This window comes from Rosa chinensis, chromosome 5, assembly GCF_002994745.2.
Source record: "Rosa chinensis cultivar Old Blush chromosome 5, RchiOBHm-V2, whole genome shotgun sequence".
NCBI lineage: Eukaryota > Viridiplantae > Streptophyta > Magnoliopsida > Rosales > Rosaceae > Rosa > Rosa chinensis.
The window spans coordinates 79,703,750-79,722,780 of NC_037092.1; the positions used below are offsets into that span (position 1 = coordinate 79,703,750).

The 19,031-nt window shown below is 37.4% G+C and overlaps 1 protein-coding gene and 1 long non-coding RNA gene across 5 annotated transcripts; both read left to right on the forward strand.

The window, feature by feature from the left end:
• Window positions 1-2,326: 2,326 nt before the first annotated feature.
• On the forward strand, window positions 2,327-3,157 carry LOC121049569. Its single transcript, XR_005800759.1, has 2 exons — window positions 2,327-2,520; window positions 2,603-3,157. It is a non-coding gene; the product is annotated as an uncharacterized LOC121049569 (long non-coding RNA).
• Window positions 3,158-5,239: 2,082 nt separating this feature from the next.
• On the forward strand, window positions 5,240-13,459 carry LOC112164865 (probable LRR receptor-like serine/threonine-protein kinase At1g06840). Of its 4 annotated transcripts, none has more exons than XM_024301199.2 (21): window positions 5,240-5,472; window positions 5,874-6,066; window positions 6,483-6,633; window positions 6,976-7,047; window positions 7,220-7,291; window positions 7,492-7,635; window positions 7,741-7,812; window positions 7,990-8,061; window positions 8,272-8,346; window positions 8,846-8,914; window positions 9,053-9,121; window positions 9,285-9,356; window positions 9,569-9,655; window positions 9,939-10,007; window positions 10,222-10,724; window positions 10,914-11,072; window positions 11,484-11,767; window positions 12,023-12,074; window positions 12,247-12,500; window positions 12,613-12,747; window positions 12,875-13,459. In XM_024301199.2, exons 2-21 carry the CDS (start codon window positions 5,958-5,960, stop codon window positions 13,223-13,225), a joined length of 2,871 nt encoding a protein of 956 aa, XP_024156967.1. In that variant the 5' UTR covers window positions 5,240-5,472; window positions 5,874-5,957; the 3' UTR covers window positions 13,226-13,459. The 4 variants fall into 4 exon arrangements, with proteins under 4 accessions (XP_024156967.1, XP_024156966.1, XP_024156968.1 ...); XM_024301198.2 differs by having other exon boundaries at window positions 5,457-5,598; XM_024301200.2 differs by having other exon boundaries at window positions 5,457-5,598; window positions 12,250-12,500.
• The last annotated feature ends 5,572 nt before the right edge of the window (window positions 13,460-19,031 follow it).

Here is a 19,031-nt window from a genome sequence, read left to right on the forward strand (position 1 = left end):
CATAGGTTATTTACACGTAGGAGAAGACATATGGGTTGAAGGAATTTGATATGTCTTTTGTTACCGGTAGAGATCTCCACGTGGATTTAACACATCCATTGGAGATGGTCTTAGGAAGTTTGATTTTGGAAAGTATCTTTTGGTTTTTAGATTTTATTTTGTAAAGATATTTTTCAACTAATAAAATCATGTCTTTGAAGTCCTAGGTGATTTAGGATTTGTTTATTTTAATTGGATATCTTTTATTAAAATATCTTTCCTAGTAGGAGTCCAATTAGGGTTAATTGTTGAGGATTTGTTTTCTCCTCAATATATTCAGAAAAGCAGCATTGATTTTTGTGTGATTTTGATGCAAGAATTATTGTGTGTCTTGCTTGCTTAGTCCATAAAACACTTGTTCCGTGTCTAAGTGTTTCATTCTTCATTCACCTACATGCATTGATTCTCTCAAGACCAGTAGAGAATTTGTGCATGCAAGAAGAGTGATAATTGAAGATCATTCAAGTGAAGAAGGTGTTCAAGGTTGAAGACAAACATCTCATTAGTTACGTCTAGTGATTGTAGCCGAGCTCGTGCTACTTGTGTTTGTAAAGAAACTTATCATTCATCATAAGTGAATTGATTTTATTTTGGGTTCTCAAGAGTAAGAGCCCTGCAATGTTTTCAATATCATATTTGAGGTTTTCACGGCGTAACCAAAATCCAGTGTCCTGTCTGATTTTTTTGGTTTCTACCCAGTAAGGATTGAAACGTGCCTATTAATCGACCCGACACCTAGAATCACGTTCTATCTAGAACTTTCAAACACGTAACCCATTTCAATTTCCATTTATATTTGATGCTCTTCTACCACTTTGCTCATCCATTTGATTCTCCAAAATAATGAATGAGTGGAGAAGCTCTTTCTGCACATCAATCTCAAAGGATAAGGACCAAGGTCCCAATTAAATAGTAACAATCAGTATAGCACACCAAATTTGCCAACACCCAACATCCCCACACACCAATGTAACCTCTATAACAACAACCCCAATGAACATATCGGCCATAATGAATTCGACACCCAGAAAAGCCAGATGTCATAATCTCTAGAGTGAAGCTTACCAGACCTTTGGTAATAGAACTCAACACGTAATTTAGTACCTGATGGACCAAAAATCTCGTAAGTGTAGAATTCTTACAGGAAGCTCGGAGCTGGTTCTTTAGATGGGTCAGTCCAGGCTTGCGAAACTCATAAGAGATTAGTTAGATTTGGGTCAAGCTTGAAGCGGCTCAACCTTGTTGAGTCAACCATGCTGATTTGCTACTGAAATAGGGAAAAAAAACATTGAAACAAAAAAAGGGATAAATGGATAGATGTTTAGTGATTGGACACAAATACTGTCTATCTTGACGATGTGTAATAAGTGACTTAACGGCAATGATTAATGTGTAAGACGTCGCTAAAGTTGAGTGATTAAAATAATATATCTGAGAAGTGAGTAAGCAGAGTGTTGAATGAGTTAAAATGTAGTGACTGTCTGTGATATTCTCCCCTTTAATTTCTGCCAAATCTCACTTTTATATGCACGTGTGTGCTGCAATTTGGTAAGACAGTTGCATGCATAATTGGGCTAACATTTTCTTTGATAGCCACTCTAGCTAGTTGTTTCTCATTTCTCACCCAAAACACTTCTATTTGTTGCCGAACCACATTGTTTTAGGCCTATAGTTACAAAAATCAGCTTTTTTTTTTCTATAGTTTTAGGTTTTAAGATGTTGGGTAATTAAACTAATAAAAAATAGCTTTAATTAAAAATATGGGTAATTGACAGTAGAAGTGAAATTTTATTTATTATTATTATTATTATTTTTTAAGTCACAGCAGTCCCAAACCACCCTTTATTATAAGGGCATGTTTACTTACTTGGAATGAGAGGGAATGATTACGGGGTAAAAGTATTTCTGCGTTTACTAACACATAAAGGAATCAAAATGATTCCGGATAAAAATATTCATGCGTTTACTAACACATGAAGAAATTAGAATGGATGTAGGTCCCACCTCTTTATAAGGAATCAATTCCTGAATACTCAGGAATTTGATTACGAAGGGGGGAGATGGGTTTAGGAATCAACTCCTCCGGAATCAATACCGATTGTTTTCGTCTCTCATTCCAGTTGTCTCCGATTCATGATTAGTTTCCATTCCAAGTAAGTAAACGTGCCATAAAAGTGTCTTGGTTCTTCCCATGACTAAGCCAACAGTGCCAACTGATGGAGCTACATGTTATTTTGTCAGTCTAAACCTTTAGCCTGTAATATTATTTAATTAGTTACATTGGAAAACATCGAAGAAGGGTGACTTAATCCGAAAAATTTGTATAAATATGTATATGTGTGTGTGTATTCTTTTTTATGTTTAGCTTGCAACAATTACTTCCCACAATATCGTTGAATTACTTAAATTTACTAATATAAATTATCTAAAATTGTTGTTTACATCTCTAACGTCTAATTGTACTCTGACCTAGCCGCAAGGGTGTGCAGTCGGAGAGCAAACATTTTTCAATCCTTCCTCTCGTCCGGTGGTAGACCATCGTCAGCGCTAGTGCCGACATTAGGATGCTGCCGGATGGGAATGGGCACCCATTGCCTTTCGGGATTGCAGAGCTTGAGGCTTTGATAGTGAGTGGGCGGTGGTGCTCAGGTTCTAGGTCCCTCTAAGGTTTGAATGTTGCAGGCACTGCTGCGATATGGGTTCTGCCCTGCGGCGGCGATGGTGACTTCTCGAGGATCTGCTGGAGGATTAGGGAGCAAAGAACCCATGTCCGGGTGGTTGGTTTTGCCGGATAGCTCTGGGTGTTTGGGTTGCTGAATCTCTACGGTTCGATGGGAGTCTTTTGGATGATGGCATCGTGGCAGTGAGGCGTGGCGTCAGAGATTTGCTGGTCTTGGCGGCGAGGTTTCCGGGTGCATGCGACTGTTCTGATAAGAGGGGTGAAGACTTGATGGGCCAAGCAACTCATGTTGGGCTTTGGGTGCTGCTCTCCTTTGGGCCTAGGGTTTTTACTACCTTAGGTCTGGGCTGCTATTTAACTAAGTAACTTTAGCTGTTTCTATTTTCAATAAAATTCCCAACTTGTTTTTAGGGAACTAAGCACTTATTGTGCAATCTATGTTTGGTTGTAGCTTGCACACTAAATTTTTCCATGTGTTACACTAAATATTTGAACCTCCTGGCGCACCACAATTGCGTGCATTGACAAAGGGAGGTTCAAGTCAAAAGTATTTTGTGTAAGTCTAGTTTAAGTTTAGTTTTTTGCAAGCTCCTTGCATCATTGAGCAAGATTTGTAACAGTGAATGATACCGGGTGTCCATAAGGACCGTTTGTATGTGCCGTTCTGGGCGGTCTATCAATGGAATTCACGTGAACTACAAAAAAAAAACTAATATAAATTATCTATGAGAAATGACAATATCAGTACATGACATATTTCTCGTATTCAAAAGCCGGCCACGAAAGTGCCCCCCAAAATAATTATTAGTTTTGAAATCAAACTTGACAAGACTAATTACTTGAAAGCTACTCGTAATCACACCAGGTTGAAATCTCAACCTTGATTAAAATAGATGATGTGATGAAAGATATGGTTGGCTTGTTTACATTAATTGAATTACTGCATAAGAGTCAAAACATGAGGTGAGATATCCTTGCTGTTCACACGTAAGAAGAGTTCCATTTAACAACATTGTGCTTAATTGTCTCTATGCATCTAATTAAAATCAAGCACATGTATAATCAGTGTTTTGATTTATGAGGCTCCTAACAATAAGGATTGGGATTATTGGTGGCCAAACGAGTAATTTCTCTTATTTGTGAGGAAAAAAAAAACTCGGAAATATCTTTTTTTAGTTGACTTATGTACACTCGCCCACTCGGTTGTCCTCATTTTAAAAAAAAAAAAAACACTTTCTACAAACATCTTACTGTTATGCTATTTTATGAAAAGAAAACTAAACATGCACTTCCATAGAATCATAATACCTTTTTTGTGGCGCTTTAAACAAAATTGAGGAAGGACTATACAAGGTTGCTTTCACTGGACACACTGCATATATATATGCCGACAAAGTTGATGAGACTTCTCAAATTTTCGTGATGGCTACTTTTCGTGAATCGGACTTTATACCCTTATCTAAAAGACTAGAACTATAGACCTTTTCAGGAACAGTGAAGCTGATCGATGAACAACTATCTATGACTTCAAATGCCACCATGGAATTCGCTTCAAGTGACATTTGGTCATTTACTGCTGATGAACAAGATTATGTCATGCAGAAATGATCAAACCATGCTAGTTGACTCACTAATTATATGTGTTCCCACTTAATATATGGATTAGTCCAATGATAACGGATCTTAATTAAGCTCTTAAACAAACTATTGAATCCCAAGTCTGCAGGTTCATCTGCTCATGCCATGGCCACCTAATACGTACCTTTTAAGTACTCTTCTGAGTTTTCTGTTCTTAGATGCCATCTACTTAATTATACCTCTATTAACAACGTCTATATATATATATATATATATATATATATATATATCAATTAGTTTTTAATTATAGATGTATGTCAACTGAGATTCCTAGCTTGCTTAATTAAAATGATCTATGCAGTCTGCAGACTGCAACAAATTAGAGGAAAAAAATTCATAGCATAACTTTATCTTACCAAAATTTCAAGTTGGACAAATAAGGAAAGAAAAATAAGAGCATCTAAGATTTTTTTATTTTTAGTGTCCTATTTTTAAAAATGAGTAACACAACTCAAATTTTGTAGCTTTACAAATTAAGAACACTCAACTTTACGCAAGAACTTTCTAACTAGAACATTCCTTCCTACTATCCTGCATCTTTAACTTTAGTGATGGGAGACAATTTTTACGTCCATTTTCAGCACTTTTCACACACTTGCTCTTCTTCTTTTTGGACAATCTTTTCACACTAGTTTAAAATACTAAACTTACGTCTGTTTTGAAACACTTGTAAAAAATGCTTAAAATGATTTTCACAATTTAAAATAGAAGCAAATCCAAAATGGATCACCAACATAGAAAATAATTTTGTATTTATTTTGGGGTTTAATTATTTTATGAAAATAATGGACAACTTGATCTCTCCCGCTCATTGGGTAGTTGGCAGCACAATTTCCCAGACGTCAGCTCCCTGTAAACACTAAACAATTACAAAGCTCTCCAAAAGCTGCCTACCTTCCGAACACAAAGTCAAGCCAAATCCCATTCAAGAAGAACCCACTTTTCTTTTATATTCTTTATCTAATTTTCTTCTTCCAATTTGTAGGCATAAAAAAAAAGGTGCTAAAGAAAAGGATGGTTATCAGTACTAGAATCACCATTAATACCATCATCAATAACCTATGCAGCATTGGAAGTTATGGCGACCTGGTCAGATATATACCAAACACAAAAAGGTTCATTTTCTCATTTTTTTTTCATGCTGTTTTTCTTTCTCTCACAGTTTGTATATTCAACCCAATAAGCTTATGTCACTGCATCATTATAAAGTTTAAGACTTTATATGGATATGGCCAATTGAGGTTTGTTCTTATATTTCTATCACTTGCTGGCAATTGGGTTTCTTTCTTTCTTTCTTTCTTTCTGTCTCAAGCTGTCTGGCATATGGTTTTTCTTTTCATTTTTTGATTCCCATATATATGTTTTGTTTTCAAGTGGTTGGAGCTTATTGAGTTGTCTGAGAATTGAGAATTTAGTTCATTTCAAGTGTTCAAGTTAAAGCTCTGCCTTTTAATCTATTTGGGCTGCTCACTGATTCAATTTGCAATCTTTTTTGTTATGCTTGTTGCCATGTCAGGGGGACTATTCGAATTCTGCATGAACTTCACCAGTTGGGTTATAAAAGGTGTATCAGAATTTTAGTGATATTTACACTGTGGGGATGGGTCAATCTAGAGCTTGGACGTGTGTGGCCGTTTTGGCCGTGTGCTTGTGCTGGTCTTCACTACAAGCTGGAGCACAAGAGCAGGAAATTACCAACCCCGTAGAAGGTGATTTTGCTTATGTTTTATGCAGCTTTGCAATTTTTAGATTCCTTGTTTGTTCAGCGGTTCTAGTTGTATGCGGAATAACAGTTGTTATTGCGCAAGTTTGTACTATAAGTTTTTGAATCAGGAGTGTGAGTTGCCTTGTTGTGCTTATTGGTAGATTCAATTAATGAATGAAGCTACCTGTTTCAATTTCCCAGTTTACTTTGTTCTTGAGGGATTGGTGTTTATGTCCAATTCCAGTTCACTTTACATGCATAAGACCTTGCGATGAATTAATATTTACGCGTTTATGTTTGAATGATAATATTGTGATTGACTCATTCATGATGTATAAATTGGTGACATTACCTTGTTTTGATCAGGATATCCTTGTTTGTTTTGATGAAGTTGTCATTATCATTTGTTTTATATCTCAGTGACGGCATTGAAGGCCATAAAGAAAAGTTTGATTGATCCCAACAAGAATCTGAGCAATTGGAACCAAGGGGATCCATGTACAGCAAACTGGACAGGCGTTTTGTGCTTCAACAGATCATTAGATGATGGATATCTTCATGTTCAAGAATTGTATGGTTTTCATTTCTTATCTATATCTTGCAGTATCATTGACTGAATGGGGATATACCCTTTAACCTTCTTTCTTTTCACCTTTGTTGTGAGATTCCTTTTACTGCGGAAGAAACCATGGAACGTAGTTCTAACTTTTATGCTTGGATGGTATAACAATGAAATAAAACATCTATAATTTTATCCTTTTGTCTCAAAAGTAACTCGTTAGTCATCTAGGGATCAGGGACTTAATTAGTGTTCATGTTTGGAATTACCTTGCGGTCACCAGAAAACATGTTATACAATTAAGCTTCAAATTAATTGCCTGTGCTGACTTGTTCAACTTCTTATCTACTGCAGGCAACTGCTAGGTATGAATCTCTCAGGAACTTTGTCACCAGAGCTTGGCCGCCTATCTTATATGCTAATATTGTAAGGCTCTTTTACACTAATATTGGGTAAACTGGAACTCCTATCTGATTTTAAATTGTTCTTGGAAAAGAAAGTAGTCTAATTATTAATTCTTGGAGAACCTTTTCTCTCTGTACTACTCTCCTTCCATGGTGTCTCTCTGATGCATATTCCTTCATCAATTCTGCTGTAGGGATTTTATGTGGAATGAAATAAGTGGAAGTATACCAAAGGAGATAGGCAACATTACATCTTTGGAACTCTTGTAAGTTAATCTGCTTTGTTTCCCTGGCAAGATTTGGATAGATTAAATACTTGGCAGGTCTACATTGGCATCTGTGACCATTCATTTGTGTTAAAACCATTCAAAAACCCTTATAAGCTTAGAAATATTCCCGCATTGTTATTGAATTTATTAAAAGCTACTTGAGTATTTATTGTACTTCTAATATTCTGTGTTTCCAGACTCCTGAATGGAAACCAATTGTCAGGTCCCCTCCCTGAAGAGCTTGGATATCTTCCGAACTTGGACAGAATACAAATTGACCAGAACTACATTTCAGGACCAATACCTAAATCATTCGCATATTTGAACAAAACGAAGCACTTGTAAGGGTCTTTGATGCTGCTGTAGCTAAGAAGTGTTACTTTTACTCTCTATTAATTTTTCATCTCTCTTTTTTCTGTTTCACATTTTTTCCTCCTTTTGAGCAGTCACATGAACAACAATTCAATTAGCGGGCAACTTCCACCTGAGCTTTCCAGATTACCAAAACTTGTCCACATGTAAGTAGTGTACAGGCTGTTTCCATGTGTTTACTTGTGTTCATTAACGGGATTAAGTGAGACCAATCAGAATCTTAAATTGCTTCAACTGATTTTATTATTATTGTTGCATCCTCTTCATTTGTGTTCTGTATTATGACCATCTTCTGTTAAATAAATGAATCTGACACTGTGCAGTCTTCTTGACAACAACAACTTGTCTGGGTATCTTCCACCAGAGTTCTCAGATCTGCCGAGCTTATTAATACTGTATGTCTTTCTTCATAATCCACCTTAGTTATGTTTGTTTCATATATCCTTACCTTTAATTTCTTGTTATGTGGATAATATATATTCATTATTGCCTTTTGATTTTGTGTCCCTTTGGTCAATGATCGTCTAGATTTTCCTTCCTTCAACGTAATACTACAGATGTAATCCCATTTCGAGTTTCTTAGTTCTATCATCTTTATTTTGCAGTCAACTTGACAACAACAACTTTGGTGGGAGTACAATTCCAGTTTCTTATGGCAACATGTCTAAACTGTTGAAGTTGTAAGTGCAACTTCTGATTCTATGTCTGTCAGCTTGCTAGGTGCTAGCATCTTCTTTTCTTTTTACTTGGTATTCTGTACACCTTGAGTTGAAGCCAATACCCTTGAAGTTACTCATCTTTAAATTGCTAAGACCAACTGTTATAGAAATGTATTACCAGTAGAAGATTATCAAGAGATAGGGATAAGGTATAATATAGTTGGTAAACAATCACAAAGCTTCCAACATTTGATAGAGCACATCTAGACAAGTAGTGACAAAAGCAGATAAATTTGCTCAAATTTTGTTGGGTGGTGTAACCGCATCATATGATCATGAAGTGTATTAGTACTTCGCATAAATAGTAAATACATGAATCTTATTGATTGTTCCGTTATTGTGTGATATTTATACTCTGATTTAATGAAAATAAAGAAGTATTCTCTAAGCATGTAACATGAGGGTTATAGCCGATTGAATGTGTTTGTGTTTGTGTTTGTGTTTGGGTTGGTTTTGTCAGGAGTCTCAGGAACTGCAGCTTGGAAGGACCTATTCCTGATTTCAGTAGGATACCCAACCTTGGATATCTGTGAGTTCATTCAACAGTTACCCTTCATACTGCATTATTTATAGTGATTTTATGGCTGTTCAAATTATCGGTAGAATATGACATGCATGGGAAAGAACAATATCTTATTATACAGTACTTACTAATACAAACTTTCAGAGATCTAAGTAGGAATCGACTAAATGGATCCATACCTCTGGGAAAACTTTCGGATGACATCACAACGATGTAAGACTATCCATCTTCTCATACACATCCGTTCCGCACTAATCATGAATTTAATGTTAGCTTTTCTGAAAAATGTTTCATGTTAGCTCTGGGGACTCACATAGTTGATTCTTGAAGGATTATAACAATCTTTTTAATTTTAACATGTGAACCATGTCCACAGAAATTTATCTAACAACACTCTTACTGGGAGCATTCCTGCCAACTTTTCCGGTCTTCCACAGCTTCAAAGATTGTGAGTGATTTCAATCTGCTCTTTCCTTATCTTGCAATTATTTTTATGGTTCGCTGCATTGTTGATTAGTCTTACTTAGCTAAATCTGAGCTTCGACCTTACTCTGTCAATACTAGAGGAGCTATTTTACATATAATGCTACTAACTGTTATAGCAGTTCAGTTATACAAACTATGCAACAGAATAAACTGAGAACTTATTTTGCATGGCAGGTCCATTGCAAACAATTCACTGAGTGGTATTGTTCCAGCAGCCCTTTGGAATGATACGACACTTAATGCAACAGAAAGACTAATCCTGTAAGAACTGTGAGAAATTTTTTACTCCTTTTATTAAGAGTGAGTGGGTCAGTGGGGTTGTGTTCATGTGAATTTACATCCTCTTTGTATATGTTGATTCTAATTCCTTTTCTAATGGAAGAGTATACTTTAACCTTCCTTTTTTTGACTTAGTAAAGACAACATTTAAGTTATCAAAAAAAGGAAGCATGAAGTGTGGATTGTAAAATGGGGAGTGTGGTTTCACTCCCCATATCTTATTAACAATTTGCTAATAGGTGGTATCTGGTTTCTGATATTGCAGGGAGTTGCAGAACAATAAGTTTACAAATATATCTGGCAGTACTCAAACCCCGCAGAATGTCACTGTCTGGTTTGCTTCTGAACTTGGTTTCTACATACATTATTAATGTTGAGTGCAATTTGTGTTGTTCTTATACATATAATTAGCATCTTAATTACACGATTTGTTAAACTTACATATCTGCTCACTAACAAATCTGGATTTGCTCTTTTAGTTATAATTTCACAACAGTGCACCATGTACCAGTGTTTGATCAGATCCTGTTTTGATTATTATTGTTCAGGCTTCAGGGAAATCCAGTTTGCTCGAATGCTAACCTAGACAATTTATGTGGATCTGAAAATGATGATGAAGATGACAGTGAGAGTTCAACCAACTCGACTGCTAGCTGTCCAAGTCAAGCATGCCCGCCTCCTTTCGAATATCTTCCTGTAGTTTGTTTCTGTGCTGTTCCACTACTTATTGATTATCGGTTGAAAAGTCCTGGATTCTCAGATTTTCGCCCTTACAAAAGTACATATGAGAAGTATCTTACGACTGGTCTCCGCTTAGATCTTGATCAACTGGACATTGCTTCATTTGTATGGCAAAAGGGACCTCGACTGAGAATATCACTGAAGCTTTTCCCTTTATATGTTGCTGATAATACCAATATTTCCCATACTTTCAATAGCAGTGAAGTCAAAAGAATCCTTGGCATGTTCACAGGATGGAATATTCCCGATAGTGAAGTGTTCGGACCTTATGAGCTTCTTGGCATCAATCTATTGGATCCTTATAAGGGCGGTGTGTCTCAAAAACCTTATTTTTTATGTTCTTTCTCTGGTGATTTGTCAGAGTTTATATATATATATATATATATATATATATATATATTTATATATATGATTATGGGTGGGTGGGGTATACATATATGGTACTTTTAGGTGAATTTTTATTTGTCGTAGATGCTCACGGTTCTTATTGATGTCACAGTAATTGTCCCCTCTAAGAAGTCTGGTGTAAGCAAGGGTGCTCTGGCTGGCATAATAGTAGGAACTTTTGCCGGTGCTGTTGCATTATCTGCAGTTGTCTGTTTTTTAATACTGAGGAGGCATCAGAGGAACCACCCTGCTATTTCAAGAAGACGTCGTAGTGAGTATCCTATGTCATAAAGAGAAAATGCTGTTTGTTTAGATAATCATTTCCCAAGAAAAGCCAATTTGAAGCTGGCCACTGATTGTGACCTCATTTCTGCCCCTCTGGTCCAGTGGCTGGACACTTGCAACTTTTCTTTATGTAGTAGAATTTTGTGTGTGTGTGTGTGTGTATTTTAGGGTGAACAAGATTATATACGAGTTAACTACACCTGAATGTTGATAGGAGCCATGACCTGTATATACAGTTTTTGATATTCTGTAAATACCTTGTTATCTCCTAGGATTGTACTGATGAACCAATATGACTGTATTTCATAATATTGTGACAAGATTCGGAAGGCACAGCGCCTCTTGGTCTATTATCTAAATAATTTAATTTTTAACAATGTGCTCTGTTTATATGCAGAATCGACGAGTTCCATAAAAATTGATGGTGTTAAGGCTTTCACTTATGGAGAAATGGCCACTGCTACAGACAATTTTAACATTTCTGCTCAAATTGGCCAAGGTGGTTATGGAAAGGTTTACAAAGGCACTCTGGCTGATGGCACACTTGTGGCCATAAAACGTGCACAAGAAGGATCGTTACAGGGTGAGAAGGAGTTTCTAACAGAAATAGAACTATTGTCACCCTTACATCATAGGAATCTGGTCTCCTTAGTTGGATACTGTGATGATGAAGGTGAACAGGTACTTGTGCTTATCCTTTTTTATGTAATTATGCTACATTTTCATCAGAACATTTTTCATTCCAATTTAAAAAAGAAATCTATGGATGTTTATGACTATAAGTTCTATCTGTAAATTGGTCTATTAAAGTCCATCAACATTAGGAACCAACAATGTTTGGCACTTTCTTTACTCTTCTTGCTGGTCTTTGCTATAGAGGAACCGATAGATTTTCATTTTGGAAAAGCTTCATAGCGTATTGATTTTGACTTGCAGATGTTGGTTTATGAGTTCATGTCGCATGGCACTCTAAGGGATCACCTCTCTGGTAAATAATAACAGTTGTCTTTTCATTATGCCTTTCCTTTTTGCTTCATCTCAATGCTACTAAATATTTTACTTAGAATTGGTGATAGAGCATTTTAGTTTTGAGTCTTAACATGAAACGAAACTTTCAAGTCAAATGATATTCTGTAACATATAATTGATACTTCATATAGCAGTTAAGTCGAAAGAACCTCTGGGATTTGAAATGAGATTGAGAATTGCTCTGGCATCAGCCAGGGGCATCCTCTACCTACATACAGAAGCCAACCCTCCGATATTCCATCGAGATATCAAGGCCAGCAACATATTATTGGACTCCAAGTTTGTAGCAAAGGTTGCTGATTTTGGACTTTCCCGACTGGCCCCAGTACCTGATCTTGAAGGGACTACGCCTGCTCATGTATCCACAGTAGTGAAGGGGACGCCAGTAAGACTCTAAAATTCTACTTACATTATTAAAAATGATGTGATCAAAAGTCTCTTTAGAGGAAGATAAGGAAGGTGCCTGCTCTCTCTTATTATGTGTATTGATTTTGCAGGGTTACCTTGATCCGGAGTACTTCTTAACCCATAAACTAACAGACAAGAGTGATGTTTATAGCCTCGGTGTTGTGTTTCTCGAGCTCTTAACTGGAATGCAGCCAATCTCACATGGAAAAAACATTGTTCGAGAGGTAACTCCTTCGATAAGTAGATACGTAAACCATATGATGTGATTATTATGTAAAGTTGTAAACAACGCAACCTCATTTTGTAATCAACATTTTTATGTTATTTTAAGTCAGTTTGCTTCCACTTTAGGTAAATATTGCATTCCAATCCGGTATGATCTTCTCAGTAATTGATGGGCGAATGGGGTCTTACCCTTCTGACTGTGTGGAAAAGTTTTTGAGTTTAGCCCTCAAGTGTTGTCAAGATGAGACAGATGCAAGACCCTCAATGGCAGAGGTGGTTCGAGAACTCGAAAACATATGGTCTATGATGCCGGATACGGACAGCAGAACAACGGAATCAGTGCTCAGTAGTAGTACCGGAAAGGTAGTGAGCGATTCACCATCTTCATCCAATGCAGGGAAGAATCCCTATGTTTCTTCAGATGTCTCCGGCAGTGACCTTGTTAGTGGAGTCATACCTACAATCACACCAAGATAGCTAGGAACCCTAGCAACATTTCGCTTTTGTTCTGGAAAATTAAAATCTGATTCACATTTTTGTAGCCTGGTTTTTGTACAGCCTTTCTTGTTACAGTGATATTTTGTAAGGATGATAGTTAGAGGGAGAAGTACATTGTGTGAACCTTTTATTGTAACAATAATGCACCTGACATTCAAAAACAGTTGCTCAGAATGTAGTTTTGTTATCTTAATTGAGATTTCTTTTCTCCCAGTTGAACTCTGATACATGGTCAATGGTCTATGGTTAGTCTTGTCTGCGTCTCTGAACACTTGGTCAATGGTTAATCCTACTCAGTCTGCTCTGCTCTCTGCAAATCAGAAATTCTCAACCTGCATGGAGCATCTGAAACTGAATTTAAATTTATAATGAAGGGTCATGATTTCTTTGATGGATGGAACCCATCAAAGTGGCCTTCCGTGGGTGCTGCCCTATTTCCTCTACCACCCTTCACTCACTTTTCAGGTTGCTTGGACTGCACTCAAGGCTCCTCAGGTGATATCTGTGGTTTCTCTTTGCGTCTCCGTTGCACCAAAAACCAAAAGCAAAGAAAAATATCAGTCTCAGACTCCCACACACCTGTCGTTCCTTTTCAACTTTCAACTTCACATTGTAGGCTTGTAGCTACTACTAGCAAGCTGCATGCTTCGTATGCACGACCATTGAGGCCTAAAATATGTTACCAGAGAAAACCGCACGCCACTCTCAAGTCCCAACTCTCTGGCTTCTTCGATTCCTCTTCTTTTCCCAATTCTTCTTCTTGTTCAAAACAACAAAGTTACAAATATGATGTGTTTCTGAGCTTTGGAGGCGAGGATACAAGCAATAATTTTACAGGTCATCTGTACGACTATACAATGCTTTGCGTCACAAGGGAATTGACACCTTCATAGATGACGATCTTCCAAGAGGAGGAGATATCAACAGAGCTTCTCCAAGCAATATGAGTCTAGGATTTCAATCGGTAAGCAGAGGACTATAATGAACAAGCGGACTAGCAAGGGCAACTCCATATGGGATTACTAGCCGGAGCAGTTGAATCTCCTCCATATGCTAGTTATATTTTTTACGCCATCGGACCAAGCAGTGTACTAGTGCGCATATGTTAACCGATCATATGGATTGGGTTATATCCAAGTTGCTCTACCAGCTGCTCCGGCTCCATTGCCATGGTACAGGTGAACCCTTTCCATTCTGGTGTTGTATATTCGTTCGGGGGACCAACTTGTACCAGCTTGGGCCAAATCTTTGTAACTTATTCAAACCTTTGGAGATTGTGCCACTTAAAACTCTACAGAAACGCATACATATGCATTCACCATCATGCCTTTGGTCCAAAATCTAATTACAATGTTGTATTTTACTTTGCTAGATTACAGTCATGTACTTGCATCAATCAAACGAGGTTTAGGTAGCCATGCACATTATTCAAGGTGGAAAAGTTCTGGAGTGTAGAGTGAAGCCCTTAAGTGTTGCAAAAATTCTATGGTACTCCGAGCCGAGAACTGTTAAATTGCAAGGTACCACATCCAATAAGGTAATCTAACAGTTTCGTGTCCAAAGCACTATTGACAACCCCGATGGAAGGCATCCGATTAACATTTTTGTATCATGATTTTTGCACGGTATTTCTTGTTAAACTTGATTCTGTAAGAATTATAGTATCGAGAGTGGTACATTGTTTGAACCTTCTATCGGAAAACGTACTATTGTAATAGTCTAATACACTTGACAATCACAGACAATTGCTCAGAATGCATTTTTGTTATCTTAATCAAGATTTCTTCTTTCTCACAACTTCCAAAAAAAAAAAAAACCAAAATTGAACTCTGAAATTATTACCTCATAGAGTCATGGTCAATGGTCAACGGTCAGTCTTATCTGCAGCTCTGATCCTGGTAAGTAGTCGAACAATCCGTCCCAGTCTGCTTTGCTCTTCACTGGAGATCAGAACCTGAATTCTCAGTCTGCACAGAGCATCTTTGAAACTGAAGATTTGGTGCAAAGGAATTGAATTTGAATTTCAAATGAAGGGTCAGAGTTCTTTAATGGATGGAACCGATCAATGTGCCTTTTTGTGTGTGTGTGTGTGTGTTTGGTGTGCCCTAATTTCTCTACGTACCCTTCACTCCCCATATATATGATCAAAAATCAAGTATTTACCAAATGCAGGGATAGCCTCCAATCTCAGTCTTTGATTGTTTGGAATGGTGCTTGGTCTTCTTCCTCGATGGCAACTCTTTCTGCCATTTATATATAGTGGATCAAGACTGAAGGAATTGCCTTCGAGGAGGATTGCCTTACACCAATCCCCAATTCAAGAAAATAATGTTTGTTCATTCATTGTTTTTCCTCTGTTAGAAATTTAAACCCCAGTTTTCTCCCATTTTTCCCAGACCCAAAACGCCCAAAGCCTCCCCTCCACCAGGTCTTAAGCTCATTTGTCAGGTTCTGATTGACTTGCAGACATCCTCATTGGGAGATGGCTTAGTTTCATAAGAGGATGTCTGCAAGACAATCTGAACTTGAGGATGCACTTGCTTGTTTGTATATTGGTTGAGATGAGGCTCACAATATATTTATGCTTATTTTTTCGATCAATGAGACTCTTGTGCCCTAATTCCCTCTACCCCTCTATATATTCTTGCTATCCAAGCCTTGGCAGCCATCTCCAATGTTTGGAATATTGTTTGAGTGCAACTCTTTCTGCCAGAAATAGGGGATGCAGATTCAACAGGGATTTGTTGCCTTTGTTCGGATTATTTTTCAGTTTAATTCTCATTATCTGATTGTCTTGCACACATACGCATTGTAATACGTAGTACTAATTTCAGAGGATGTGTGCAAGACAATTTGAACTTGAGAATTGTTGCAATGGAAGTAATTTTAGCCTCTCATCAGAAATGTTTTAGGATAGTTTTCGCTTGCAGGGTTAGCTTCATCAATAGTAATTCTTAACTCAAAAGCCTAGTTAAAGCTACAAGATTGATGTTCATAACTTCATATTATAACCTTTGATCTTAGCACTGCACAAGTTACAGCTTATTGGCTTTTAATAAGAAATTAACCATTCCCTATGAGGTTGAGTAGATCTTTAATTTCAATCACATTGAGACCTACTCAACCTTATAGTTGATGTTACTAATCTGTTCACCATTTTCATCCAATGAATGCTATTATTGTCTAAGATGCCCCCAGCACTGACTCTGTTACCTATATATACCAGAACCAAAGTAATTTTTAGAATTTAGCAAGTTCTTTGGATTTGTAAACATGCAGGTGGGAACGCCTCGACGACAATTTTTGGGTTCTATGGTCCGGTGGTGTTTTGCTTTACAACGACTCCTACTCGGTTTTTTTTTTCTTTCTTCGGTTTGGTTAATAATTGGTCCGTTGCTGGTTTCTTGTATCTAGAAACCCTGAATGTATACCAAGAGGCAACTTATGGCTGGAAGTCAGTCAATGGAAGAACCTGCTTTATAGACTATTACTGTTCAACAAACAGTAAAAATGGACATGATCTAGACACAGTTTTTTGCTTGCATTAGTTGACTTGGTAAGGAGTTCGGCACCAGGAGTCCCACAATTCCCACGTAGGAAACCAAGGTCTAAAAAATCGCCCGAAATTTCGGTGAAATTTTCGTTTTTTAGAGACCTCGATATTTTCTTTTGGTTACAGGAGAAATCTCATCTGAAATTATGGAAATTTCGCTATATTTCTAAATATTTCGTGAAATATACAAAATTTCCTCAATTTTAGTGAGCATTTTGCGCAATTCTAGACCAACTCTCATTTATTATGTGGCCCAGCCAAAGGCCTGAGGCCCATGTGCCCAACTGATCTGCAATTGCAAACAAAAACACAATACGTGCACAGATCCAAGATTCGACTGAACCATTCTTACCACCAAGATTTTCTGCTTCCTTTGTACATCTGTTCATATAATTAGTCTACATCTGTCAATAATTAATAGCCTTTCACTTAATAAAAAACAACATTTTCATTAAATTCATCTTCCGCAGCCTCAAGGTTGTCACACCAAGTTACAAATCAAAGTATAACTGGGTTTAGAAAACCGCAAAACTTGGATTGATCGGCGTCTAGGGTTGAAAACTTGCTCTCGTCTGGTGGCGCTCATTGTTGGCGATGATTCGCCTCGCAGGTGAGGGGTTGCTGCTGGACGGGGATTCTAATTATGCCTGGGAGTTTCTTGGACAAGGTTTTGGCTCAGGATTTGGGCTGGATGGCTTGGCGGCGAGTCCGAACGACGGAGCCTCAGGCCGGGTGGCTGTGTGTACATGAAGGGGCACCTCATCGAGGGATTTCCAGATCCGACGAGTCGGAGGTGACTGGGCGGCGGTGGAGGATCTTGGATCGGGGAGCATGACGTGGTGCAGCGAGTTCTGTGGCGGCGTAGCTCGGTGTGGGGCTTTGCGACACAGAGCGTGGCGGCGGAGGTTGTAGAGGCGTGGGTCGATTGGGACGACGCAGGGGTGTGGCGGGGGAGACCGCTGGACCTACGCCGGAGTTGTATGCATGGCCAATCAGCTGAGGAAGATGAAGTTTGGGCTTGGGCTCAACCAATCTTTGCCAGACCCGAGTTTGAGCCTTTTTTCATGGGGCTGTCCTTTTTGGGCTTCTATGTTGGGCTGGGGTGTTTTGCCCTAGGCCCATCTTTATGTTTTTAGTTTATTTATTTACAATAATTCCTTGTATTAGGAAACTAGGCATTTTATGTTATATGTCTTTGTAGCGTCTATGGAGTAGTACCGAATGAGGTTATCCGCTATTTCTATGTCTTTGAATGTATAATGAGTAGGACTATATGTATGTACCACCTGTGGGTACTACCACTAGCTTCTTGTCTGCCTATCAGCGAAAGGGTATGTATCACCTTATTCTGACTTGTGCTGAATATAAATGTTGAATTTCATTTCAAAAAAAAAAAAAGGTTCTCACACCAAATATACTTATGCTCTTATTTTTGTTTTTGGTTTTTGAGAATATTACTAGGTCTTTGGTTTCTATAGTCTATTTTATTAGGCTAACTGATTATATTTACTATTCCATTTATTATAAAAAAACATTGAGAGTATTAAATTAAATTTCAAGAAATATCAGACGACTTTAGCATATACTAATTCATCTTAAATTACTACAACTCAATATATAACAATGTTTTTTCAACATTTTCTTTTGAAATACGGTAGATAATTGATCAAATCAACGTATGCAAAAGTTTGATTCAAAATTTCCATCATTTTTCTATAATATTTACCGCTATCGATAATTCCTCAATATCTCCGTCGAAATTTCCATTTTTGAGACAGTCGATATATCCTCGATATTCGATATTTTAGTCATTGTCGGAAACAAGAGCAAAAGCTGGATGTATAGTATTCCGTCTGTAAAAAGGAAACATATACCATTCCAAGTTTGAAAAGGAAACAGACTGGTAGTCCCAATATCATAAGAAAAACAACCACACCTTTTATCATTAGTTGGTAACTTGGCATTAAACGTTTAAAAGAGGCCACCCGCTGCTAGGTTGCTAAAAATAATCCTCCCAAATCATGTCAAAGTCCCTGAAGAGTTTAAACACTTGACTTTTGGAACTGTTAGTGATGTCTTTAAATTTAATCATTGTCGTTGATTCTTCTAAGTATGATAGAAGCTGATTCACTAAGGTTCAGTCTCTTTTTGGGAGGTGCCTGCGGAACAAAGAAATTCATTAGTAAAAATAAGATCTTAATGTACGTAGATTATTACCCTTTCCTTAATCTT

What these genes read in the sequence shown, in the direction of transcription:
- LOC112164865 (XM_024301199.2), top strand. Translation starts at nt 5,958, where the DNA reads ATGGGTCAATCTAGAGCTTGGACGTGTGTGGCCGTTTTGGCCGTGTGC. An exon ending in ATTGGATCCTTATAAGGGCG is followed by an intron (nt 10,725 to 10,913) that starts GTGTGTCTCAAA and finishes TTGATGTCACAG; the next exon opens with TAATTGTCCCCTCTAAGAAG. An exon ending in CAGTAGTGAAGGGGACGCCA is followed by an intron (nt 12,501 to 12,612) that starts GTAAGACTCTAA and finishes TTGATTTTGCAG; the next exon opens with GGTTACCTTGATCCGGAGTA.